Here is a 27,907-nt window from a genome sequence, read left to right on the forward strand (position 1 = left end):
AGAATATAAACACTGCTGTTTAAACATCTTGTTGGTCCCTAGCTGGTCCAGTGCCTGCCTGGCTCCCCTGACCTAAGGGAAGTGTGCTAGGTTATGCAGACTGAGTGAATGCAGGGTTTAAAATAAGGTGTAACTGAGAGTATAGAAGTAAATGTAGTTATATTTTACACAGTTATACAGCAACCCCAACTGGTTTATAAACAATCTACTGAATTATGTAAATATTAAGTTACAGATTCATGTCTGAACCCAATATGAGTATGTTTCTCTTACATCACTAAATATTGAAGAAACATTGACATGTTGGCTCAGCAAACAAGTATTTCACTTGAGTTTACAGGAACATATACTACTGGTGACTGAAATGGATTTAGAATATTTTCACTGTCAGACAACTTTTTGGAAAGAGAAGCTCACATTTCAATGGTATTTGTTTTGGAAAATAGGGATACCTCAGACAGAGTGAAGGAAGCTTGAGATGGGTATGAAGGATTAGGAAGAAAGAGGCAATAAATTATGCTCAAATGGAAATAAAATAACTTTAATACTCATGGACTGACATTTGTTAAGCATCATAGGAGAGAAGTTTAATCTTAAAGTGGGGAGTTTATTCAAGAATCCAAGAAATAGGTTTCAATCTCTTTAAAATGTTGGACTTTATATTTTTATATGCTGTATTTTAAATTAACTCTAAGTGGGTATTTATATAGACATACAGTCACACTACTTCCTTGGCTTTTGACTATAGATAAATGCTTGTTTGAATAACATATTCTGACTTTCATTTTATTTGTTTGCTTTTCCAAGTTTGTGTAGATTTGGCCATTAGATGCTTCATTTTTACCAGATGACTTGTAACATACTTTTAAGAAAGGGGTGATTAGTTTATTAATGGTCTGCCCTAAATATTATATTGCAAGAGCTGGCATGTCTCATGATGTATAAGTAATACAAACATACAGAGTTTTTGTTAAGGAGGAATGTTAATTTGTTGAGGAATGTTAATTAACAGTAAATTTTGAAAAACTTAAACAGTGTAGAATCAGGACTGAACGGTAACTGTACTGAAATTTCTTCAGAAGATGGTTGTGTCACTGCATTGCATCTAAATAGTGGAATGAGAAGATCCATGACTGTTTTCTCAGACAAAATCTTCTTTCTTTAGGACTCGAGTGAATGTGATTCAGGAAGCCATGAGTTAAGTAATTCTGTCCACTTGTTTGCTAATATCACATGCTATTTCTGAATACCAGGAAAGACACTTGATCTTAATGCTGGCATTGAGACATTCAAGATTACACTGTGTCCTCTGGAAAACAATATGAGCTTTAGTGAGTGAGTCACAAACAAGGTGCACACATTTGCTTCCCTCCTGCTCCCTTCCAAACAAGAAAATCATGCCTAATTGTTTATCTTGAGTGTTTAAGGACCCAGGTGAAATTTCCCATAAGAAAAATTACTCTCAGGCAGTACCAGGACTAAAACAGGCATTGTTTTGGATCTTCCACTAACATCACCTAACATTTCCTTATACCTACCCTTTTTTATTCAGTGATACAAAATCCAGGAAGCTTTTGTAGTTCACATGAACGGATGTGGATGTTTTAGACTTGTACATTTTCAAATTAAGATATCCACCATTTATGGGCAAAACACTGTGTCCTGACACTTAGTTCCATGGACCATCGACTGCCCCCAGTGAGGGGAGGGGGTCCATATCTCAGTTCCCTTCCTGCTCCATCAAAGCAGCCAAGATGTGTGACAAAAATCACCTGACATGTCCCACTATGCATTCTCACACTCTACATGCAGGAGGAGATAGGAGTAAAATGCAGGATCTCAGCATAAAAATAGGCACTGTTTTCACAGATTTGATGTGGGATCTTGCAGGACAATGGCAAACAGTACAGAGGCCAGTCTAAAACACCAGCAGCAGGCTTGTTTGGTCTAATGAGACTTTTACATAGTCTTTAACTGGCTTCTGAAATTTAGGATGGATAAAATTGTCACGCATTAGTTTAATTTCCTTTCCAAAAAGGTGTTTGCCACTATTGAGAGTGACTTCGTTTAATCTTCTACATCAGTATCATTACTCAATCTTCATAGATTTTTTTGATATTCTCAATTAATTCAATAAGTGAATGAAAAAAACCTCTCTTTTAAAAAAAAATATTCTTGAATTTCTCACCTTTTCTATACAGTTGAGTGGCTGTCTTTAATGGAAAACGTTTTTAAGCACTTCAGGTATTTTCAATCAGTGTTAGTCCAAGAAAAGAACACCACTAATTCTAGCCATCCTTTTCATACAGAAAATTTCACTATTCTACTGAGACACAGGTTCTTGTCATTCCTATTACCTCAGCCCTTCTTCAAGGCATGGACACCTGGAGTGAGGTTTCTTACTCAAGTTTTCTATCTCCTTTCATTCAGATAAATCAAAACTCTTGGCAGTTTGTGATGGAAGAGTGGAACAGAACTGGAAATGGGTTAGCAGTTACATGCAGGACTGGGGAGTTTGCAAGGTGGGAAGAGTGGGGCTTGAGCCTGGAGCCTGCTTCCTCTTCTTCTACCTCTCCTTGAAGATTGCCATTTTATTCTAGAGATGAGAGGTGGATGGGTGGCTGGGGAGCACTGTTTTCAATAGCCTCAGAAAGATGTCTGTTAGAGTGCCAGGCTCTTGATTTTTGTTGCCCCTTGAATCCTTCTGTAAGCAACCATGAATATTTACACAGGCCCTGCCTTCATCCAGGTCAGAAGAGAAATAACCCAGCAGGAGAGGAGCTCACATCTGAGGCACTGTACTGCAGCACAAATCTATGGAGAAGATTGAAGACTTTAAAGGTGTAGGAAAACTGAAATGTAAAATATGCAAAATATGAAGCAGCAAGCAAACTTTATTTCTTTTTTTTTCTTCTTTTAATAATTTTATTTTCTATGCACGTTTTTTTTGCAACCGGCAGCTTCACAATTCAGTAGTCTTCCTTGAGAAGATATTACAAAACTGGTATCTTCAGTTACATATGTGAAACCCTGCTATGGATGTCTCTGGATCCCATGTCTTTCATGACAGGGCAATTATGTGTTAATGGAGTATAAGATCTTTGTGTTACTGGTATAATGGGGGAAAAACTTGTGTAAATATGCATCATTTATTAATAAACCTTCTTTCTAACTATTTACCTGCTGGTGACAATTTTAATTAGCTATTGTCAGCAATTCAGAAAAAGAAATCATAAACCCTCTATGCAAATTGCTGGTCCCTCCCTGCAGTGTACTGAGTGCCTCGCTGTGTCACTAACTCCGTTGTTCTCGAGGCTACTGCAGGAGCCACTCCAGAACGAGCAGACAAATGGCAAACACCAAAGTTAAAGAGTAGCAAAATCACCTGATGGTTTAGCTTCTAGCAACATTTCTCAGCAATAGAAAGGCTGTATACCCCTGGTGTTGAATGGCTTTTTCAGAGGTCTTCTCTTTTCTTCATGATGATCTGCCTGATTAATGATGTTACCTCTGGTTTGATACTTTCTATTGGCTCTTCAGGTCTCCAGAATTTCACAACTTTACCCTCAGGGCTAACAAGGTACTTCCAGAAATTCCATCGAGGCTCTTTCTTTGAAGAATCTGTAAGAATGAAATCAGGTAATTTTAGTGACTTACATCTTGAATTGTCTCCAGGCCCCACACTGATTCTTTGACTATTTATGTAGAAGTAATCCCACCATACTCTTTGCTAGTAGCCTGGGCATGGATTTACTGATTGCTGCTAATGATCTGCTAATGATCTGAAAAGCTGGAAGTCAGTGATGCTCCCCTATTCCTGCAAAACTGTTAAAGAGTTCCTACTTTGACTGTTCTATACTTCCTAGGGAAGAAGATACGAGGGCTGCATATTTATTCAGGCAACCCCTTCTTTGGTGTCAGTTTGGGGAAGTGAGATGGGAGCAGGAAGTTGTACTGGTGATGGCTTAATTAGGCTTCTTTCGAAAAAGGCTCCAGTAGATTTTGACTGGAGGACAAGTGTTTGGTTGGGAATGATGCTGAACACTAAACAGATTTTTTTAAGCAATGGATTGAATTTTGGCACCACATTTGTGCTTCAAGTGGGATAATTTTGCACTAGATTTTTGCACAATGCTGTTGCCATCCTCTTGCTAGTGGTCACAGGCACAAAAGGGTGGTATAGCATGATGTTCAGCCTTCTGATTGTCCGAACAGCAACATGAATAAAACAGGTAATTTAATTGAAAATGCACAAGAATTTAATGTGAAACTCAGGAATGCAGGAAGAGAAAAACTTTATTTTAGAATATTGAAGTACCAAAAGATCTTTCTCCTTCTTGCAGGTAAACCGCATGTCCAATTAAAAAAATTGAGTAGAACAATTTTCTTTATAGGTACCAATGTTTAACACTGATGGCACTGATATTTAGAACCTGGATTCACCACACAGAGCAGGTGCCTTTGTGCTTGAGTCTTTTCTATAAAGAACTGAGAGAAAACTCAATAATTCCACTGGACATCTGGCAACTCAGGGCAACAAAGTTACATGAGGCTTTTACTAGCATGCCTAAGAGGAGGTAGGAACTAACACAGTTACAATGACAATGGTTGACCCTAAATGATTCCTCAATAAAGACAATTTTCAAGTACATAGGAACTGTCTTGGGGCATATAGCACATAAGAGTTATGGGAAAGATTTCATTTAGGTATTGAAATAGTTCTTTAACAAGAAGCACTGTGAGAGAGTGAAATGGACTCAGAAGGCAAGGAGATGGAATACAGGTTTGGGCTCTTCGCTACTTTATTTTCTGGGCAAAGTGGAGTGTCAGAAAGGGGTTATGTTTAGCTTTCTTTTTCTTTCATATATCAATATGGTTCAAAACCTGATCAAAGTTCAGGAAAATTCAGAGAGGCTTTTCAAGGTGGCTTTGAGTCTGTGAAACTTTGGTCAGCTGAAGGGAGAGAGAATTTTATTTTGCTCAACAGAATATGAGGTTCTACGTCTGTAAATGCTCCCTGTATTCATGCAGGATTTTGCAGGCTAGGTCCTGAAGTTCACATGACAAATTAATACAAATCAGTGGTTATATATAACTAGTATATGTAAGCCTGCTTTACAACACAGTTTACATATAGGTCGATGTAGCACCCAGCTAAAAACCTCATCTACATGTCTTTTTATATAAAATCTTCTGGTAATTTTATGGCCCCCATACCTACATTTTTGTCCATAAGAAAAGTCTTTTTTATAAATAAAAATCATGTACTTTGAAATAGGATTTTGTAAGGGGAAGTTTCTAGCTCTAGCATTTCTAGCAAAATGGATGTTTCTAGCTGGGCTGGTCAGAGCAGACTTTTTATAAGCAGTGAGGAGAAACTGATGTTTTCAGGACACAATTCTTTAGCCCATATTTTTGATATCCAAATTAAAATGAGAGTAATTGTATGCTAAATGCCTGCTTGTCTCCAAAGTTTGTGAAGACTTCAATGTTTCCTGACAAAAACATGCAGCCTGGATTCAATGAGATTACCAAGGTTACAGACAGCTTGGTACATAAAAGAAAACAGTTACCTATTAGAAATTTAAAGGCTGGATCTGCTTCTGATCCTAGGATCTTGATTTTGTGGAAAACAGGGAATGTTACTCCATAGTTTCCTCTGGCAAAGGATTCTATTTCCTGGCTTGAGCTAGGCTCTGATTCTCCGAACTGGTTGCAGGGAAACGCCAGCACAGTGAAGTGGGAGGGACCAAACTCTCTGTGCAGCTCTTGCAGTGCGATGTAATTTTTGTCTGTGTACTGGCAGTAACTGGCCACGTTTACAACCAAAGTTGCCTTCAGAAAAATAAAGTTATAATAACTTCAGTTATTAGTGATTAGCTATTTAGTTATTAGCTATTATTTAGTCTAGTAAGGAAAAAGCCTATAGATTTTGTAAAGATCACAATTAAACCTTAAAATGACATTTCTCATTATCATGATGGTTCCTGTCAGAAGGCTAAACATAATGTGTCTGATCATCATTTCATTAAACAGACAAAGATGAAAGCAGTTGAAGAGATTTGCTTTCAGACAATCTGTTGTAAATATATAGTAAACTCATAAACTTAATCTTACAGCTTTGTTTATATATAAGCATTTAAAAAAGCAGATATTTAGGACATGCACTAAAATTGTATTTACTAGATAAACTTCCAAAAGCCAAAACCAACATTCTTAACTAAGATTAAAATCCACCAATTTGCCAGTTAAGCTGCATTGCCCTGTGCTAAATAATACAATTTCTTTTCTTGATTTGCTAGATCTAATACTTGATTCCTGGAACAGGCCTAGATAAAATAAGTTTTCTCCAGCTTTCTGTATGAAGAACAGCAATTTAGCAAAAATCTCTGCCAGAACCTCCCATAACCAAGCCTTTTATTTATCTAGAAACATGCACATTTTTTGTCAGTATGGATTCAAGACAGAAAAAGTGAAAGAATAACTTACTTTCCCTCTGTACTTCTCCAAGGAAATAATCCTTCCTCGTGAATCCTTGACTTCAAAAGAATAAAAATCTTTGATTTTAGGCTTAAAAAACCTGAGTTGCAGCAGGCAGAGAATGGTGGTGCACAAAACCATTGACAGGAAGACAACAAAGATCCTGGCTTTGTGCACTGAGTATTTCAGAGGATAACTAGTTGTGAGAGGCTCCATTTTTGAAATCTTTGGAGAGCAGCCTGGGCAGGCCTGGAATGTGAAGGAGGAGCTGAAACATGAGACTCTCGGCTCAGACCGGAAAGAGCAAGCTGCTCATTTTTGTCCCCGCTACAAAAGAGCTGTTGCATATCACAGCGCCTGCTGGGCCTCTGGGCACTTATGTAAAGTTTTCGGGATATTTTGGGGAGGGGAAGAGGGATGGAAGGGGGGAGAAGAAATGAGTGAAAAGGGTGTAACCATCACCTAAGGAGGCTGCTTGCTCTGTGCAAGTGACCTGTGTGGGATATTCCAGCGTGTGTCTGCAGTGTCACGAGAGCTGCTGGGCACAAGACTGAGTGTGTAGCGCAGCTCCAGCACATCCCCTGGGCCCGCAGATGTATCTGGGGAGTTGCTCTGCAGGAGGCAGCTGTGTTATCAGGCAGACTTGGAGAAGCATTTTGGGGGACAGCTGTTCCGGTAGAAAAAAGGCAGGGTGGCTGAAACCACCCTGTTTACAAACTCAGCACGGCGTCTCATCAGCTGCTGTGGGATCACAGGCAGCTGTGCAAAACTCTTTTCAGCACATGGAGCAGAGAAAAACTCCTTGGTAATAGGCTGTCCTAATAAAGGAAGATAATATAATGTGGATTTTTTTTTTTTTTTGCATTGAGAGTGGGGATGATAATGGAAAATGGGTTGCTTTCTTAATTGCTACTGGCTACCTGGCAACGAGCTGTACTGAGATGGTAAGGTTGAAGGTCTGCATGAGAGAAGAATTAGCTGAAAGTCTCAGATCTAAGCCAAGCCCCAGTGGTGTTTTGCTGCTTGTGAGTCTCTGCTTACTCACTGTCTCTCCCAGTGCAAACCACCATGGAAGAGTCATTCTGCCTCAGTTGGTTTTCTTCATCACCCTGATCTTTTGCTGCACTTAGATGATGCATTTTAAGGGATGGAAATAGAAAGGGCTTTTCTGAACGTAAAACCTGGAGTCTGTTTGTTTCTTTCCTTTTGATGTCTTCAGTACTACTACCAGTATCACTCATTTGTACAATATCATAGTGGTGGGTTCAACTCTTTCTATAATCTCTAAATAGCTAAAATCCACATTCATTTTGTTTAACAAGTTTATAGGGACAGCTTCACGCTTTTCTACAAAACAGAGAGATGCTTGGGAAACAGTGCGAAATTTCAGTATTTGTATATGAGGACATGTTGGGCTTTGTCTTTGCCTGGCAGTGAGGCCTGTGAGCAGGGTGTTTTGATGGTGGGGAAGAAAACACACATAATTGTGTGCTGAAATGAACAAAGCTGTACTCAACAAGCAAGCACAGGTGACTAACGCTGACCTTAAAGGCAAGAACAAAAGTGTTTGGTTACAGAAAATCCATGTAACATCCTGATGTCTAAGCCACATCTCAAGTGTTTGCAATTTGCATCTATTTATTTCAGAACAAAATAAAGCAAACAAAACCCCCTTAATATATTATAATACTGGTGTACCTATTAATTACCCAGAAGCATATTGTATTAACTATGTTTCCTTTTGTTAACCAAACCTCAACTAAAACCTTGCTCAAAATCTGTTTGAAACCCAAAATATGTTGTTTAATATTGTCTGGGCTCTTACATTTTAATAATTTTTCAGATTTTATTGTTTTCTGACTCAAATTGCTCTATAAATGAATTTGAACAAATGCAAATAAAAAAACCAATTTAATCTTTACTTAGTATCCCTTAATATATAAAAAATACAAGATAACATTAAAAATAATGGCATGAATAAGCTGCAGCAGTGGTGAGAAGGTTCAGGAATCAGAAGAGGTCTAAGTCCTCTTTCACGGGTGGAGGTCAGAGAACCTGCCTGGTTCTAGGCAGCCAGCCAGCCCCTCTCTCAGGAGCCACCAGACCCCTAAACCTACGTTGCTATGTGGCTGAAGGTGCCTTGGATCGTCAAAAGCCCTGTGGGGGCACTGTCCTTGGAAGTGTTTAAAGAAACACTAGGGATGGTACTTAGTGCCATGGTCTATTGACATGGTGGTGTTAGGTTATAGGCTGGACTTGATGATCTCGGAGGTCTTTTCCAACCTAATTGATTCTATGATTTTCTCACAGGAGCATGCTGCTGTCGTGAAAGGAGAGCTGTACCCACAATTCCCATTTCCAGCATGCAGAGAGCTTAGGGCAGCAGGCTGTGCAGACAGCCAGCACAGAGTGGGGTGAAAGGATGAAAGGAAAGATGAAAAAACGGGTCTTATCCCTAGCCAAGAAGTGTCCTTGGCACACCAGCCTTTTTTTGCTGTGATGTGCGACACACAGGAATGGCTTTAAGTTCCATTGGACTGCAAGAGGCCACAGGGTCTTTACCAGCACCTTTACATATGGAAAAGCTATCAACAACTGGCAGAAGGGTAGGAGAGCTCATGCAGGCCTCACCTTTGCTTCCTTCTGCCTCTCCTTTATGGTGTGTGCGGCTCCTACAGGCCCAGCCACAGCTGCAGGCCAGTCCGGAGGGAGGCCTGGCTTTGGCCTGGTGCGTACCCACGGCAGGAGGAGCGGGCCCCTTTCCTCTCAAAAGCCTGAGGCTCCATGAATTGACAAAGGGACACTGCCCAGGGCTCACCCGCACTCTACTCATCCTGGAAGGGATCTACTGGAGCGCAGATCAAACTTGCAGTACTCTGAATCGGTCTGGAGGGCAGGCGATTGCAGCGGAGGCTGTTTCTCTCCGTCAGCAACAGAGGGAGCTGACGGAACATCGAAGGAGCCCCGAGAGTGCTGGCTGCTGCTTCCAGCAGCACCCGGGGAAAGTGGGGAAGGGTTTGCCTGCTGCATGTCCGCAAAGGGATTCCTGGAAGACGTAGGGAACTTTACATGGTTGACTCCTTGATTGTTCTATCGAAATATTTAGAAAACTAATAAAAGATGCTCCTACGTGCTCTGGATATGTTCCTAAGAGTATGATCAGAAAGTGTAATTCTATCTTCTACTAAGGAGAATACCAGAGCTTTTCAGTAGTGCATGCTCAGGTCTAGGAAACTCTGACTCTAAAACAGTCTGAAGTCTTTCTGTCCTCTAGAGCAGAAAGTTCTTCATGCTGCCTCTACAAGCAGTGCTGAAAGCCTGTGTGGTCCTGGGAAATCAGATGCTAATTTTCTAACAAGCAGGATTTTCTGTAACTAGTCAATAAACCTAAGGCCAGACACGAGCTGCAGTAGTAAGCAGGTATTCTTTATAAAGGGAGTGATCAATCTGATCTTGTTTAATAATCTCTTTTAGGATAAGATGATTAGTGCTGTAGAAATATCTCTTTTTCTCATTGACAGAAGGAAAGCAGGGTGACTGCTCCAAATGTCAGTATTGGTGCTGTCCCACTTAGTGTGCAGATCTGCTTTCTGAGTACTCTCTTACACAGTCAGTGCTATTCTAAAAAGTGCTTGACATATATTCCCATGCACATTTTTAAAAGGAATTTTTTCCATTAAAACTGTTTTTACAGTATCACCTCAGATGCCTAAGAAATTCTCTATGACGGAAACTACTCTACCTAGCAGTCATGCTGCAACAGGTTTGGAAGGAAGGAATACCAGGAGAGCTGAAACACAAAAGGTGAGTTATGCCATATTCAAATGCACAGACAGGATATTTGCTTTGTCTTTGGCCTGGAATTAGTTACAAGGGTACTGCCTTGTTGACATGGATAACAGTAACATGAGAAGGTCCATTTAGGAAATGTCTGCTGGAGAAAAGTTAGGAGTAGCTTTTTTGTTGTTTATTTGATTCATCTTTTCTTCTTTTTCTCTAGGCTATTATCCTGTAAACTAAAATCAAAACTAAACTAATGAAGCCTCCAAGATGGGTTTGTTACCTCTGAGAGAAAGCATATATTGAAATAAATATCCATGAAGAACATGAATGACTCAGTTTTCCACTTGCTTTAACAAAGACTGTGTGTGTAGGAGATAATTGTTTCAGTTCTTCAGGATGTAGCTGTTGATTTTGTCACGCAGGTAGAATGAGGTGCTATGAAAAAAATACCAAAAAGTTACCAAAAAGTTACCAAAAAGTACCTTTCTGAGAATATTGTTGTGAAAATAGGTTGCCAGATTTTGATCAAGGTTGAAAGAACACAAGGAATCTGCTTAACATGTGAAACAAAGACTTCAGAACACTTCCTGTTAAGGTGTTATTTTCTATTGCTGTATATTTTATCAGTTTATTCTTTGTAGTGAACACTGGCACACAATTTTTTTTCTTTTTTAAGGCAGTATCCGTGCCTTTTTGGACCATAAATCTATGCTTCAGCTACCTGCCTTCATTAGTGAAAATGTTTCTCTTCAGTACAAAATTGACTTCTTGTGTGAAGCATTGGTACTCACATTAGAAAATCTATTACCATAATATGACCCTCAAAATCTCTACTTTACTGCTATCTCCTTGTGACTGTTCAAATATTAAGATGAAAACTTTTAGTCAGTGATTACAATTTCTCCTGTTCTTTTCTTCCTTGGATAGCACCAGTTCCAAAGTTATATGAAGAGGTTAGTAGCTGCTTTCCCATAATTATTCTTTTGACCATAACTATTGAGTGAACTTGCTTCAGAAATGCATACCTAGTCTTTTTATAGCATTTTATAATTCTTAATTCATATAATTGAGAAGTTGCTGTGAGGATATTAAGCTGAACTTCTAACAAAAGGAGGTGATGTCAGCATTGATGGACTAATTAGGGTTGTTTGATGCTTTGTAATAGCGGCACTCTTGAACATCTCTGGATGTTGGAAAGAGACCATGCTTTTATACCATTCTGGGAAATCTGATTCTTGGGACAATCACTTAATTTTCTTAATAAACAAACTAGTCTTGAAATTCTCCCTTTCAAGAGGAAACAGTGCTTTCTTTGCTCTCGCTCCCCTCCATCAACTGATTGGAGAATCAGTAAATTTTTTAACTCTTAAGATAAACAACCCAATTGTTTTAATAGTTTTAGGTCAATCTAGCCAACAGAGAAATTGCATGTAACTGCTCTTTTTTGATGAGATAATAAACTCTTTCCATGAAGTTATGTACAGAAAATATTTTTTTCTTATAATGGAACATCTTTTAGAAGATGAGTACGTGTTGTTCTGTTCAAATGGAGTAATAGAATTATTTGGGTTGGATGGGACATTTAAATATAATCTAGTCCAAACCACCTGCAGTGATGAGGGACATTTTCAACTTGATCAAGATGCTGAGAGCCCTGTCCAACTGGGCCTTGAATGTTTTCCAGGATGAGGCATCCACCACCTCTTCAGGCAACATATTGCACTACTTCACCACCCTCATTGTAGAAAATCTCTTCCTTATACCTCATGTCAATCTCCCCTCCTTTAATTTAAAACCATTACCTCTTGTCCCATCACAACATGCCCTGCTAAAAGGGCTGTACTTCTCTTTCTTATCAGCCCCCTGTAAGTATTGAAAGGCTACAGTAAGGACTCCCCAGGGTCCCTCCTTCAGGCTGAACAACCACATTCTCAGCCTGTGCTCACAGAAGAGTGCTCCAGCCCTCTGATCACTTTTGTGCGTCTGCTCTGGACCCACAAAAGGCCTTTCTTGTGTTGAAGGCCTCAGAGCTGGACACAGCACTTGAGATGGGATCTCACCAGAGTGGAACAGAGAAGCTGAATCACCTCCCTTAATTTGCTGGCCACCGGTTTTTGTGTGGCCCAGGATACAATTGGTTTTCTTGGCTATCACTGCCCATTTCCAGCTCATGTCCAGCTTTTATCCATCCATGCCCCCAAATCCTTCTGGGCAGGGCTGCTCTCAATCTGTTCATCCCCCAGCCTGTGTTGATACTGAGCCATGGGCAGCACTTTGAACTTGGATTTACTCAACCTCATGAGGTTCATGTGGATTCTGTGTAAACCTAGATTTATACCGTGACTTATATGTAGAAACGGAGTTAGAGCAAATATGTTCAGAGTTCTAGATCCAGGACTACAACCTTTTACTAAATTGTGATATGGGCATCTTTGCAATACGTTGTGGTATGAACAAAATGTAAGTTCTTCCTAAACCCATGTAAAAGTCTGTCTTGGCTAAATCCATATGAAAATCTACTTATCTTCTCAAATACAGTAATAAATGACTATTTACTTTGTGCAGCCTGTTAGTATAAAGGAATGGGATCTGTTGAGAATAGTCTGCTGAAAACAGAATCTTCTCACATACCAGTGAGTGTGTGTGGTCTCTCTGTGGGACAGAATATTACTTCCTTGCATACACAATCAATTTTCCACAGAAATGTCTGCACTAATTTTAGAGGGACACATGTCCAAGCAATGTGATTAGCTTTCTGCCAGGTTGTCTGTATAAATAATACAGAAAATGCCTCTCAAAGCTGAAAGCCTGCTGTAGAACAGCTGGAATATATAAAGGAGAAACACTTCTATTTTCCAGTTATGTTTTTCAAGACCTTTCTTATCATGATTGCAGCAGGGTGTTGAAGAAGAGTGACACAGACTGTGCGTGGAAGGGCAGATTTCACAGACATTGGAGAGAAAGAATTCACTAATCTTGAATTGCTGGTAAAAATATCTACTGCATTTCCACATTACTATGTATAAATAATTACAGAACAAGCAGAAAGTTAACATCAGAGGATTCATCTCAGTGACCATTGTGAAGAAATGCATATTATTAGGAATTGATGAAGATATTCCTGCCTGTGTGAGCTGATCTGAGTCTTTGAATCTTGGTTAAAGACGTAATGATTCAGATCTCTTTCCTTATTTTTGCTGCATCATCTCTTTCTTTCATACGCAAGGAAATATTAATGTAATTTTTAAGGTCATATTCCTCAGACATACCTTGTAGCTATTTTCCACTTTATATTGTAGCACTGGTTTAGGGAATGGGATCATGGAGTGGAGTGTCTGTGGGCCTGGTTTGAGGGAGGACTCTGACATCCAGGGGGTGTGATGCTGTAATCAATGGCCCTGCAGTGTGTGCACCACAGAACTGCTCTTCCCTCACAGACACATTTATTGACTGCATCTGGGAAATGTCCCTGCAAGCTCATAACAATAGCCCAAATGCCAGTTCAGAAGAGGACAAGAAGTCACTAAGGTTTGACAGGTGACCCAGGCAGTAATCCAGGTTTGGACCTTCTTCCACTGCTAAGGTGGCCTTGTTCAAAGAACTTTGTTAAAGTGTGTGTGATCATTAGCAGTGAAACCATGTATTATGGAAAGAAAAATATCTTGAGTCTCTCAGGTTAGAGCAATATGATTTGAACATGATTTGATATTCTGTATTTGTTATTCATTTCCCATCCCAGAGACAAGCTGTTTTGAGGCTTTTATGTAATGACTATTGAGTCCTCTGATGGGATTGGTGTTGTCCACAATATTTAAATATGTTTTTCAACTGACTTCTTAATTCAGTCAAATTTTCACTTCAGCTTAGCTTCCAATGGTCCCAGAGGTTGGATATAGCATTGCAGAAAGTGGTGATGTGAAGGTCTGGGAAAATACTAGTTGCGTCTGGAAAGATACCTTCCAATTTTCAGGCATACTGAACAATAAGACAGTACAGTCTGCATCTACACTGGAAAAGCAAGTGCATCTACCTCTTCCAGTAAGTGTTACCCAGTAATACAAAGTGGCTGAGGGCTACCTGCCCACAGCTATTTCTAGAGTTCTCACAACCTTTCAGTGTGGTTAACTCCTAGCATCTTACCTGGCTCTTCTTTGGCCCCCATCTGATACACTGGTGGTCCTAAAACATTAATTTCCTTTAGCTTTTCTGTTTCAGGACACTACAAGCAGTAAAGGGTTGTGCTGTGGAAGGGGCAGGGGATATATGTTATATGGACTGTGGAGTACCTGAGATCAGGGCACGCAGAGGTGCTGGAGTTTTGTTGCTCTTGCCTGCAGGGAAAGGCCAAACTTTCCCTAGCACTGCTGCTGGTTTCATCTGTGGGGGAGTTGGTGATTTACTACATAAAATGACCTATGATTGACTGGGCATTAGGGGTGTGAATGATCAAGTGATTTGAAAACAGGGGGAATCTGAAAAGAAATTGTACAGGTATTCCCATACTTATTTGAATGTGATACCATTCATTAAAAATCAGAATAACATTTTGGTGTCTTCTGCCTTGGAAAGATGCTTTGTTTTGGTGCTCTGGCTATTTCTCTTTATCAATCTGGATTTCACCCCTTGTAGAAGAAATTGGGGTTTATGTGGTAGATTTGTATTTTCTTTTGTTGCTTTCCTCAGTGCAAATAAGCCTCATTTCAGAGCAGTTAATAGCAACTGTACAAGGAAAAATCCCAGTGTTTTTTTCCCTTGATGACAGATGAATATAGGCTTTAAGAATATCAGGTTTGATGCCACCCACCTACTTGTTAATTGAGTAGTTTGATGGGATAGTACTGACAACTTATCACTTCCTGAGTTTCATTTTGAGAATTGACACAGGCATGTGAGTGCCAAAATCTTACCAAAGTCAGTGATATTCACCACTACCGAGGCCAAATAACAAAATGGCACAATGAAATTTAATTTCCACTCCAAAATGCCTGTTAACTTATGCCTGTTATGCATATTAACGTGTCTGTTGTGCATATTAATGTACCCATGAAGTAGGTGGATAAAACTGAAAGGGTAACCAGTATGATTTGGGCTAGATGAATTACTCACAAGAGAAGAGAATGCTGAAATGAGTTAGAGATGATTTAACCTGTTACTGTCTCATTCCATATTACCAGCTACCAGCATTAAAGAAGAAAATTGTATACAGAGTTTCAGAAATGTGACTATTCATTGAATATTACAATTAAGTGCCCTAAATTTTATGAATTATTTTACTTGTTGGGATTCAGAAAAAGCCTTTGAAAATTTTTCAAAAGTAATAAAAAATCTAGATATTAGAAATACAGTTTTTTCTGTACTGCAAAGTTTCATTTCAGTAATGTTAGACCTTTTTAGGGTTAGAATGCAGTGCTACAAAGCCCATTGTGCAGACCTGAGGTCATTCCTGCAGACCTTAATTAACTCCACAGAATTTTAGACACATAAGAAAATTACTGTAATCCACTTGCTCATCTTTAGAAAGAAGGAATACTACAACTAAGAGGAGAAACATTTGCTGCCTGTCCAATTGAATTTTGGAACAGGGGATAAGGTTAAGGACAGAGTATGGAAGGGATTTATAATGTAATTTTTCCACAACTGTCACTGAAATTTTATGTAGGATGTGTATGTGTATATTTACAGAGTACAAACATTTTATCAGTGTTGAATTCTTTTTTGAACCAGAGAGGTTAGTTGTAGAGATAAGTATCATATTCTGCCCTTGAAACTTTTAAGTCTCATTGTAATTACTACTCTCTGGGGAATAATTTGAAGAAGGAAAGTAAAACACAGAGAAAATTGCAAAAATGTGGGTCTTCAGCATTTTGCTCTATATACTATAGCAATATAATTTCTTACACATAAAAATCTAGCATTAAATTGTTAAAAACACTAATGATCTGGCTTTTTTTTCATAGTGCTGAGGAATCTTTGCAGCCTAATGTAGACAGTGACCACAAAAGATGACTCTTCTTTCTCACACCTGTATTGGCTTTTGTTTCTCGTTACTGCGCTGTCATGAGCTAACTGTGGTGTGACCGAAGGACGTTTGCTTTAAAAACCTTTTCCTGTGGTTAGGTGTCAGTGGGGCAGACATTTGTGGGGAAATAAAGCCCAGAGAGTAAAAGAATAAATTACTGTATAAGGGGGTTTTGGAGCGGGACGGCACACAGGAACAATTCTGCTGCTAGCAAATTCTGCAAAAGGCAAAAAAAGAGAAAAACCACCATATTTTATATTAATTATTAAACAAAATACAGTGGAGCCTATTCTTAGCTCTACCTGGCTAAATGCATGGGGGTTTCAAAAAGCTGTTGAAATGTGGCTTCTCCCTAGTCTAGTGTGTCCAGTGTTTTGAGCCTACCCAGGAGGAATTAGGCCCTTCAAGCCTCCTCTGAGGTGTGTAGAGGCAATTCACATGAGAATGTGAAAGGCTTAGGCCTTAGAAAAGATGGTGGTGCTTTTTTGTGTTACTGATTTATGTGTGGTGAATCTTCAAATGCAGGATGTCAAGAGGGGACCCAAAATGAGCTGAGGAGTGTTACCACCATGAAGCCATCCACACCTTTGGAGCAAGAAGTGAGGCTTCATACTATGGACTGGTGCAATGATTAAGTCAATTCCTCCAATGTGTTGGTTTTTTTCACAGACTGTGAATTCTTCTGTGTATTTCAAGAAAGATGGTGATGTGTCCCTTTCACATAAAATGGAAAAGCAGCAGGACATAACTCTCATACACCTTCCTTCAGCTACAGATCTCAATACAGCTTTTAAATCAAATAGATCTACCTCCACTTAAAATTAAGTTAAATGTTTCAGCAATCAGCCTTGGCTGTCTAGCAGCCAGTAGCCACACCAGCAGTTTCACTGAGTGGACTTTGAAATATCTTTTTTTGGAAGATAGCAGTGACAACACCCAACATTTGTGGTTTGGGTGACACCTTGTAAATTCTCACTCATGTCTTTTTGGAGAGGACGCAAAAATTAAACACTCAAAAGTTACACACGTAAATCTTAGGTCTGAAGATTTTGAGTAATTCATAAGATCTAACAAACTATTTATGTATATGCGTTTATAATTGTCTCTGGGAAGACTTTTTCAGCATAGCTTTGCAAGTGCCCATGTATACCCATGAACAGGATAAAGGTTCATGTTCATGTATGATATACACTGATAATGCACAAGGTATGTGCTGAGACTGACAAGATTAACAACAGTGGTCTACAGAAATGATTTCTGCTGCAACAGTCAGGTCTATAATTAAACAGGCTGATGGATTCAGCTGCTCTCCAGAAAAATTTCAGTCACCAAAAAAAGATGCCAGACCTTGGATTATGGTAGCACATTCTTTGCTTCAGGGTCATGCAAAATGAGAATGTCCTGGTTTTGTATTAAATGTTGTACACCATCTGCTGCTGACCTACATGACATAACAGGGTGTTCTGAAGCTAATTATTACAGAGATTTCTGTTGCAAGTGCAATGTGCCCTGTGTCAGGGACAATGGAGGCAGTACTCCCACTCCATTTACTGAGCAAGCCCTGAAGATGAGGAGCAGAGTTTCCTTAATAACTTTTTGCATTTTCCCCTACCATTTGCAGGGTAAATGTTATCATTAACTCAAAGATGGTGGACAAACTGTACCATATAGACTCTGTCCTATGTGTCAGTCACAAGAATCACCTTGGAACAAGGGTGTTTTTGGGTCTGTATCTGCTGGAGAAGGAGCCTCATTTCTGGTGGAAGAAGTTAGGGTGAGTGATGTGGCAGAGAGATTAAAAAATTTTAGTGGGTAAACTATAACTCAGATGCTGCTGTGTAAACATACACATTTGAGGAGATTAGACTTACAAAGACCTGGGCTTGTCAGAGATATTCTCCTTCATGTAAGTGGAATGCTTGCCAGTAAAGGTTTCATAGAAGAATTCTCTAGATATTTTTCCATAGTCTCTCTCCCCCAAACCATAGTGCCCCTTACCCCAGCTTATTATCTACTTTTTTTTGCAGTAATTTTTAGTAGTTTTCTTCTAGAGCTAAACATGCTGGGCTGGAGCCTTGAGAATCTCATTGCTGTCCCTGTAGGACCTGCTGCACATATCTGGAATGGACAAACTCTTGATTTGAAAGCTGTTGAAGGCATTGATTTGAATTCCAGTCCCAAACACATTTCATGTCTGGCTTGGATAAAAAAGGAATATGCCTTGCATTTTGGATGAGTGATTGAGAAGTGCAAGTACTAGATAACTTACTTTTTTTTGGTCTTTCTCCATTTTTAGCTAAAGTGGCTACCAAAGTATTTGATACTATTTTTTTTTTATGGAAACAAATGGAGAAGGTTGACTAGACTATGGAAGAACTCTGCTGAAAACATATGTAGCACTTCCCAGTGTCATAACCTACCTTAGTGAACATCCACACCTAGTGACATCCAGAATTAGCTGCATGCAATGAAGCTCCTAAAACAAAAAAAGCTGATGGCTGAATTAATGGTTCAGTTTTCCAGTGACAGTCAGATTATTTTTCCATCATAAGAGGAACTCCCATTAAATTATTTTGTTTAGCACAGGCTATATTTTTCTTGTATGTCTTTTGCTAAGATCACTCTAGCTGTCAACGTCTTTACAGTTCAATCCAAAACACTCCTTATAGGTTCACATTTGAGAATTTGACTTCAATCTGATTATACACACTTATCTGTGCCTACTGTTACTGTTACACTACTACTAACGAGAGGATTTTATGTGACTGTAGCTGAGATGCTAAGATAAGTCCTGGCCCTACCTGCTGCAGTCATGAGTCAGCAATCTGAAGGAAATGAAGTACACTGCTTCCATGTGTGAACTCACAAAGACTGACATGTAAATAAATAGCTTTAAACTCACAGGTATGTACCCCTTCAATTCAGTCTGACTTCTGCATCACTGATAAAAGTATTGAAATTTGGAAGTACTCATGGTCTTACTTGTGAAATAAATGAGCTTGAAGTTTTCCTTATGTCAGTTCAGAACTGGGGAGTGGCCAAATTGTAAACAAATGAAAGGAACAAATTTTTCTTTCTTCCTGCTGTCAAATTTTTTATTTCTTGTTTGTTTTGGATTGGCAGTTGTGGAACATTGAAACCAGAAAGAGGCTGAGAAATATGTTTGGCCACCTGTCTGTAATTGAGGCTGGAATCATTGTATTCTGAGCAGGTGAGCAGTAAAGTCTATTCCCAGAAAAAGCCCTGCTGCTTTTACTTAGGCTAATGACTCATTCATTTTAGCTGATTTTCTTGACTTTGTTCAAATGTGATTTACCTCTTCCCCCATCTCAGAAATCAGTAGTAGATTTATTGTATGACAGGAAAGCGGCCAAAGAGGATTTAACCTGTTTCTGCAGTCTCTGTTTCTTACTCTCCTCCCAAAAATCTGTCACCACTTGCAGAATTTCACTATGCCCTGGAGACTGTGACTGGCTTTGTGCAAAGCCTGAGCTTGAAATCGTTTTGTGTCCAGTGGGTCTGAACTTCAAATACCATGGCCTGCCCAGTGCTGGGGAAACAGTGTGTGACTCAGATGGCCCCACCATTGATATCAAGACTCCATCTGTCTTCCCAAATGCACAGCAGAGCAGGGCTGTTAGGAGCTGCACATCTCTAGCTCTCTAGCTGCACACACTCTCTAGCTCTCTGCAAGGAAAGGCCAGCTCATTGCTATCTGCAACCCAAGAAGGGATGGAGTGGTTGACCTTTGCATTGTCAAGGGTGTATTTTTAGTAGCAGGTGAATATTTTGCATTTAGGTATAATTTCAGTATGTGGGCTCAGATGACAAAGATCAGATGTATTCTTGTGGTTTTTTTTCCATCCCACTTTCTGTTTCAGATCTTTGACTCTCACGTGAAGGGGCTGAGGAGAGACTTGTGCATGATGAATGCCTCTGTGATTTTAAAATCATATGTTAGTGTTCTGTTTTACTTAAATAGAAAGATAATAGCAAGGGTAGGCTGACTTTATTGTTAACTCACAATGAAACTAGTATCTCTTGATAAGAGCAGCAGTGGTAGATTTATGTTTGGTTTCACAAGATGTTCTGGTTGTGATTGTATGAGGTCTGCAAGGTGGAGGTGCAAGGAGGTACAGGCATACCAGCTGAACAAACAGTTAATAAACTGCAGTTGCAATTGTGCTGTGTGGGTTAGGTTACAAGGATGCAGATGTAACATCCTGCCAGTGCCAAGTGGCATAACCTCACTGCAGTAAGAAATAGTTTGGGTTCACATTTCCTCCTGGCCAAAGCAGTGAAAACAACAGGAACTTCGGAGCAGAAATTGATGACAAAATTCAGTGTGAACCTGTGAACTACAGTTATGGTTGATGCCTTAGGTTTTCTTTTACTAGGTTTGAAATTAACCAGATAATTCTAATATTAGTGCAGAGTTAAAATAACTGCATAAGGAGAAAAAAAAAAAAAAGTACATGGAGTTAATATTAATTGTTACTAAAATTAGAGCAACATTCTTACACTGAACTTCGCTGTGAAGTTTCCAAAGTATCAATTGACTTTGGGATTACATTGTAATTGTTGTGGTTAAAAATAGTCCAACAGCACATCATCATGAATCTGAAAATAAATTTCAGTACCATAAAGTCCATTACACAAACACAACACAAGGACATATCTTGCAGTAAGTCAGGCTTGTGTGTGCATTTTCAGTACTTCTAAGTAATTCAATATGTATCTGAAAAAACTTTAATAGTCATTGTGGGAAAGTTTCCAGTTACTAACCCTTATTAATATAATTAAAATCCTTAAATAAATCTATTGCAATAATGTCATATACCTGTTTCTCAGATACCTAAAAGGATTGTATTGAACTTGCTGATTTTATTTCAGCGTCGTACTAGTTTTAAGTGTGAATTTCAGCAGGAATCTCTTCTGATTTGTCATAGGATTAATGTAAGTAATATTCATAAAAAGTGGCAAAATGTATTGCAAGGTATTTTCAGTATTTTCAGTTCAACTCCCATATTAATGTGCAAAAGCCATATCTAGGAGCTAAACTTTGTCAGTAGCAGTGCTTCCAGGCAGGGTATTCCTTCCTGCCTTTGGTAGACTGACGCTGGAACAGAGTATTAGACTGATGATATTGTAGAACTGTGAATCCATTTCCTAGCAAGCAGCTGGTGCAGCAGTGTCAGGCTGTGCAGATTTTTCTAAAGCCTTGGAGTGGGAGGGAGAAACAAGGCAAGGGAAGGGACAGAACCAAAGAATACAGGTAACTTGCCAGAAAGCCCTTTAGCAGAACAATGCAGTTTTACACTGCCCCTCAGTTGGGCGTGGAGTCACACCTGGCTTTGGCAAAAATCACCTAGTGAAAGGGTTTTTCATGGAGAACAGGCAATAGTTTACATCAAATGGCTCAGCAGTTGAACAGAGTGTGGATTAGTGGCACAGAGTGTGCTCGTGGAAAAGAAACATGAGAGTCAGCAGGTGTTCCACCCAGCTGGAATGGGGCAGCTGCTTGGCTCCTTCCTGCTGTCAGGCACCTCCGCAGCCAGGGTGTGCTTTGGTGGCTGTTCTGTGCTTCCTCTTACTGAAACACTGCTGTTCTGCTGCTTCACTCTGATGTGGTTTGCTTCTGAAGAAACACTGGTGTGATGGAGTTGCTTTTCATGTTCCATTACCATTAAATCTATGCTGTCTGTTCTCGTCTGCAGTGGTTCATTACTAGGATTTGCCCTTCACTCTGAAGTTCAGAGTGCTCAGCACTGTGTTGGGATTCTTTGTCAAAACAAACAAATCATTTGCAGCCTGAAATTTTCACTAGCCAACATGTTGCTGGCAATTTGGTCTAGAGGCTGTACATTGAATATCTGGCCCAGCAACCCTGGGGTGAAATTGCAATTGCAGGCACTGAAAACCGTACGTCCTTTCTTAGCAGTTAAAGCATATGAAGAAGGCATGTTGCTCAGGCAATTTTCAAATTATCTGACTGATGTCTATTAGTATCTTCTGTCTGTAATGCAATTAATTTTAAAACCAGTTCTCTTAGTAGGCAAGCTTGCTAGGGCTTTGATAGTGGATTAGTAGGCCTTTGTAAATATATTGCCAAACAGAAATAATGTTTATCACAATTTCTTCTATCTATGTATCTTCACAGAAAAGTTTGGTGGTGTAATGCTTACAAGTTTGCAAACAAGATATTTTGATTTTTGGGGTTTTGGAAAACTACCTCTGCTGCAATTAATTTGATATATGAGGTTGCTTTTGCCCTCCTGACCATGTTTTCATGCCATTGTTGGTGACAAATAATCTGAAGAAGGAAATTTTAAATAAAATTATTTAAGATTCTTTATGTAGTGTCTGTCTGTGTGGGAGATAGGTCAGGTAATACTAATAAGAGGCAGAAGAGTAGAGTATTTACAAGCTGTTTGTTCTCCCAAAAGAATCTGAGGTTGGACTGTAGTGCTGGGGTTAAAGGGTCAGGGAAATTTATTGAAACATGTGGAACTGAGCTCTGAGAAGTTTTCTTCAGGTAAATTTTGGGCCTTAGACATATCCTGGAAATACCCTGGGAGAAACCAGTTCTCTTGTAAGCCCTGTAGGCCACTTTCCTTAGACTTCTGTGATGGCTTGGCTTAGGCAAGACTCTATCCTACTCGGTTCTTCTGTGCTGATGTGTGAGTCTGTGGCCTCTGAAGGGCAAGCAGAGAAGTTGTAGTTTCATGAGGGTGTGTGGAACAGTGTAGGCTATGAAACAAGGGCAAGGGAAGCAGCATTAGGAGTTCTGGGATCCTACTCTGCCCTGAGCGTAGATGCTGGGTGCTTGTAGTAGTTCATTTTAACAGCTAGACCCCAAGCTAAAATGCCTCTGTTCTTCCATCTGACCTCCTAATCTATTCTGGCATCTGTTTTCTTTTTATTCTTTAGGTTATGACCTGGTGTCCTTGGCAGTCGAAAGTCCTTGCTATGCGAGGTGGAATGAAAGATGGGATTTTGCGTGTCTGGCGCATGAATTGTGAGAAAATCATCCAAAGTGCAATTACAGATTCACAGGTGAAATGATGAAATGTCTGCATACTTCGGCTATGTTCTTTTTGTATAGCTGTGTTGATTTGGCAAACTGCCACTGACCTTGAGGGTGGTTCAGCAGTGAGAGGGACAGCAGGATTTTCTCTGGATGTGCAATTGTGCTGTTCTCAGCTCCACCATGTGTGATTGACTCAGAAGCAGTTTGTTGTTTCTCATTCACCACTTCTGTCTCCATGCAGAAGTGATGGAAGAGGAGACAGTCTTGAAGCCAAACACTTTTCATCGTCTTTCCTTGCTGGCAATGACAGTCTTGGCCAAAACTCTAAATGCAGAGAGAATGATGAAGGGGAAGAAAAGTTCCCAGAGCACTAGGGTGAGGAGAGGTGTAAGAGTCAGAGAGAAAACATCTGCTTTCTGGAGTTTGAATATTAGGAGACAAAGGAACAGGTTCTCAGCTGTAGTGGAGCAGCATAATTTGGTTTGCTGGAGCTATTACAGTGTAGCTAAGGATGTGTTTTGAGGGTTTTTTTATACTAATAGGTTGTTACCATGTTTAGATAGGACAATAAAGCAACTGTATGTTGAAGAGTTGAAAACAAGTAAATGGCCCTTCTAAATAAATAGACAGATGATTTTACATCTCATGATGTAAGGATACTGAACCAGCTTTCAAATGATGTCTAAACCAAATCTCCATGTACATGGAGATGTACATGTCTGATACACATGTCTGTGCTTTGATGAAGGATTTTGCTGTGAATAAATGTGTTGCAGAGTGTTTCCCTTGCACCCTGACAGAGAAACTGGAGTTCCTTATAGCTCTGTATTGTTCCATGGTGCTGTAGGGCTACACCATATGCAGAGGTTGTTTCTTGCTAAGCCTCCTTGTCTCTGGTGTTATTCATGAACAGAAAGGACCAGATCGTTGCTACACAGACATATTCCTGCTTATGAAGACTCCTAATAACTTACTATAGGAAATTAAATATAGGGAAAAATTGTGGAAGTATCAAGATACAATCAGAATAAATGCTGTGGTGGATGATTGCGACTTAGGTGGTTCTAAGTCAACCTCAGACACTTTTAACCACATAAGTTTTACACCCACAGAAATGATCTGACAAACTGTAACTGAATTTCATTTTATAAATCTCTTGCAAATGCTGAAGACCCCAGCTAAGAATGAGGACCTATCAGCACCAGTTGAGCACTTTAGTAATTAAGAGTGACTGTCACTTAGTATATTCAGAACAGTATGATGACTGAAAGATAATAACCTTTTTATAGCACTGGATCAGTTTTTGAGATGCTTCTGATAGAACTATCAGAGTAATTTACTAGAAAAGAAAAAAGAAAAAGAATAATTTTGGATGTAATGTCCATTCCTTAGGAAAGTTGTTGTAGCTGTTGCCTGCCTGTAGGCAGGCAAAATATGTAATTGCTTTGAAAATTACCTGACCTGAACATGGTATTGAGACAATGAAATAAACCCAGAAAACTCCACTCAAAACCCATGCAAATGAATAATTTCAACTTGTCTGATTTCTCCCTATTGCCATCCACTGCTTTTTGACTTAAACTGTAAATTAAATTTCAATCAGTGTTATGGACAGTTTTGGGTGCCTCCATAGATTATAGCTCAACATCCTCCCTCAAAGTCATTACAGACACTGAACAGACACAGCATAAGGAATTCACCGAGTTGTAAAATCTCAATCCTAAATATTGACAAAGATTCTGTATATTTCAATAACTTAAGAAGGAGCAAATCTAGAAAATTGATCTCTGCTAAAATAATTTAGTGGTGTTGAAATTAAAATAAAAAAAGTTTAGCAGGAACTCATGTAGCTCAGCACCAGGACAGCAGGTATTTGCATTTAGCCATAGTGTTTCCAGTGAGCCACTCTATCAGCTTCACAATTTAAGGGCAGACTTTGCATTGGCAACAGTGACCTTCATTAGGTGTCACAGGGCTGCGCAGTTCCTCACGTTTGTCCTTGTAGTATCTTGAACTAGAAGAGTGCCATTCTCTTGTGTCCACGGGGAACTTGGGGTACGAGTGATGGGAGGACACAGATCGCTCACATTCATTTTAGCGTGTCACATATGACTTCTTACTTTCGTGCTTCCTTTTAGGATGTGGTTTATATGTTCTGCTTTAGAAACTACTACTCAGAAGATTTTTTTTCTCTTGGAGGTTTAGCCTACCAGTGTGACTGCCAGTAACTGACCCAGCCAGAAAAGACAAAGTCCAGTAACTTCAGGGAACAAAGCTTCAAATTTCTCTTGCTGCCATGTGCCTAAAAACCTCACTCGTTTTCCTGGCATCGGCATAGCTCTAAAAGGTACAAGAAGTCTATGAGGTAAACGCAGTTCTTGAGAGTCTCGACTAAGTTACAGATTCCTCCTGCCTTCAGTTCAAGTTCAGTGTCTGCTTGTGGGTGAGATTTTTCAACAACCACGTTAATGAGTTTGGTACATTCTTTGTGCTGCTAGACTGGGTAGCTTTCTGCTTTCCATGTGTAGTTCCCAAGATTTACTACAACTGCAGACAAACTGAAAACACAGTTCCACTAAATGGCTTAGTGGAGTCACTGTTATAAGATCTCTTTAGCAGTAATAACTGAGCAGCTGGAGACAGTATCTCATTATTGGATCAGCTGCTGCAAGCTGTCTGCAAGGCCTGTGCAGCCAGATGGGAAGGCTCAGCAGTGAGAGACATTACCAAGCACAGATGAGACTGACATTGTGAATGCATGGACAATGGTAGTTCAGGTTCAATGTGTTCCTTTGGCAGAAATGTCTCCTCAAAGTGGTGCAGACAGGTAAAGCCTACTCCCTATTAAGAATATATTTCCTTTGGCTCCTTATTAATATGAAAACAGTCAATAGAGGATGATAGCTTCCCACATCCTATGCAACATGTTTCTCTGCTGCAGTAAAGTGGAACAAGCCATAGTGTGGATGGTGAAAATGACTGGCATAATCAGTGTAGAATTCTGATGTATCTTTCCTTTTCTTTTGTACATGTTTTATTTTATAGGTAGCAAAGGGAAAGTCTCGCATATAACCCTGAGCTCAGATCAGAGTAGGTTCATTTTTGTGGCAGTGGATGGGATGTCTTGTCTGTGGAAACAACATGGGTCTGGGGAGAGCATGCACAGCAACAAAGCTTTTTAATAACAGTTATTTGAGCTCATTCTTGTGACTTTTTTTCTTGAAAGCCAGTGATTAATGTATTCAGCCCATTCAATAATTCAAAATATGTGTCTTCCTTCCAATAAAAACATGACAAAGGACAGTACAATTTATTTAAAAGAACAAAATTTTCTCATCAATCTATTATGTGAAATGTTAGTAGCTTGTCTTAACCTAAAGGAAAAATATCCTAACTCTGAAGAATAATGTAATGTATATTTCAATTATTTTAGCAAACATGGAAGGAATCCAACTGTGTAAAGCACTAGCATAAAGTGTTAGGTCCTGCTTTTATCTTTGATTCTTGCAATAAATTTTACATTACCTTAGCATCCCCACTGGTAACCACATACTAATTCATATATATTGCCTTGAATTATTCAAGGACTATGATGAGCAGAGACCAGTTCAGGGGTCTGCCTTGTTCTTTGTATCACATAAATTGTCTTATGGAATCTGTCTAAATACTCCTTGAGTTCTACCTTAAATATGTAATTAAATAGAAATTATTTACAGGGAATTGTTTATTGTTTTCATAAAGGTTATGATAATTAACATAATTAGGAAAATGTCTTAACTAGATTTTTAATTGCTTCCTTTCCTTAAACCCACCAACTATATTTGACAGTGATTTAAAATACAAAAAATTGCATAATAATTCTATTATTATGCATAGTTATGTAATAAGTTAATTAAGAATTCAGATGGGCATAGGAGCATGCTATTTGGGCCGAACACAACTGTTAGTTCATTTCATAAGGGTGCCAATTCAATTCTGGTTGCCAGCAAATAGTGCAGCTGTCATCATATTGTGAATTTTATTTAGTGCTCACAAGGAATAAAGCCCTTGGACTTTAACATATATTTGCCTTGCAAGATAGGGCCTCAGAAGGTATTCAGATACAGATCAGTAGTGCTATTCATTGTGTTCTGCCTACAAACACCTTTGGAGTTTTGCTTTCATTGTTAGAAATGATCAGAGGCAAGGGATAAGGATTCATTCTTGCATTTTTATATTAAAAGCCCTCTGAGCTCAGAAACTTGTATTGTTTGGAGTCCATTCTTTTATTTTTCTTTTTTTTCACAACTGAAAATTTATTTAGAATATTTCCTGTAGCTGGGAAAGATTAGGATATTAGGGGACTAGAGCAGTGCTAGTCTGTGAAAAATAATACTGTGGTCAAATGCATGAAAAGAAACAGACAGGGGCACAAGTTGTCTCTGTAAATGAATGTGAAACTATCATGTCTTTAGTTCTCATGATTTTTAAGATCTCATCTTCTGCTGCTCGCAAGTTATGTGGTCACTAACTTTAGCTCTGGAAAGTTGGGACCCCTCAGGTGTTTTAGCTAGTAAGAGATTGCAATAAACCTGCTACTCAGCTACTGGGTTCTC

General features: G+C 39.3%; 2 protein-coding genes across 2 annotated transcripts; one reads left to right on the top strand and one right to left on the bottom strand.

The window, feature by feature from the left end:
* Window positions 1–2,914: 2,914 nt before the first annotated feature.
* GPX8 (glutathione peroxidase 8 (putative)) lies at window positions 2,915–6,710 on the bottom strand. Its single transcript, XM_054286529.1, has 3 exons — window positions 6,490–6,710; window positions 5,574–5,835; window positions 2,915–3,621 (listed from the first exon to the last, which is right to left on the bottom strand). Exons 1-3 carry the CDS (start codon window positions 6,694–6,696, stop codon window positions 3,458–3,460), a joined length of 633 nt encoding a protein of 210 aa, XP_054142504.1. The 5' UTR covers window positions 6,697–6,710; the 3' UTR covers window positions 2,915–3,457.
* A 2,286-nt stretch (window positions 6,711–8,996) lies between these two features.
* CDC20B (cell division cycle 20B) lies at window positions 8,997–26,494 on the top strand. The gene is given in 12 exon segments (XM_054289646.1): window positions 8,997–9,495; window positions 10,175–10,284; window positions 14,131–14,213; window positions 16,806–16,917; window positions 18,336–18,489; window positions 18,492–18,535; window positions 19,406–19,463; window positions 19,466–19,493; window positions 22,000–22,228; window positions 23,213–23,338; window positions 26,112–26,139; window positions 26,358–26,494. Coding segments are annotated over 12 exon segments (1,608 nt in total).
* Window positions 26,495–27,907: the final 1,413 nt, after the last annotated feature.

Source organism: Melozone crissalis, unplaced genomic scaffold (assembly GCF_028551555.1).
Source record: "Melozone crissalis strain CALT ecotype California unplaced genomic scaffold, PUWL_Pcris_2 ptg000005l_1, whole genome shotgun sequence".
NCBI lineage: Eukaryota > Metazoa > Chordata > Aves > Passeriformes > Passerellidae > Melozone > Melozone crissalis.

Bases quoted from the DNA above. Each gene is read 5' to 3' on its own strand.
- GPX8 (XM_054286529.1), bottom strand. From the start codon at position 6,696: ATGGAGCCTCTCACAACTAGTTATCCTCTGAAATACTCAGTGCACAAA. The intron at 5,836-6,489 runs GTAAGTTATTCT...ATTTTTCTGAAG, and splicing joins TGGAGAAGTACAGAGGGAAA to GCAACTTTGGTTGTAAACGT. The intron at 3,622-5,573 runs GTAACTGTTTTC...TCATTCTTACAG, and splicing joins AGCCTTTAAATTTCTAATAG to ATTCTTCAAAGAAAGAGCCT.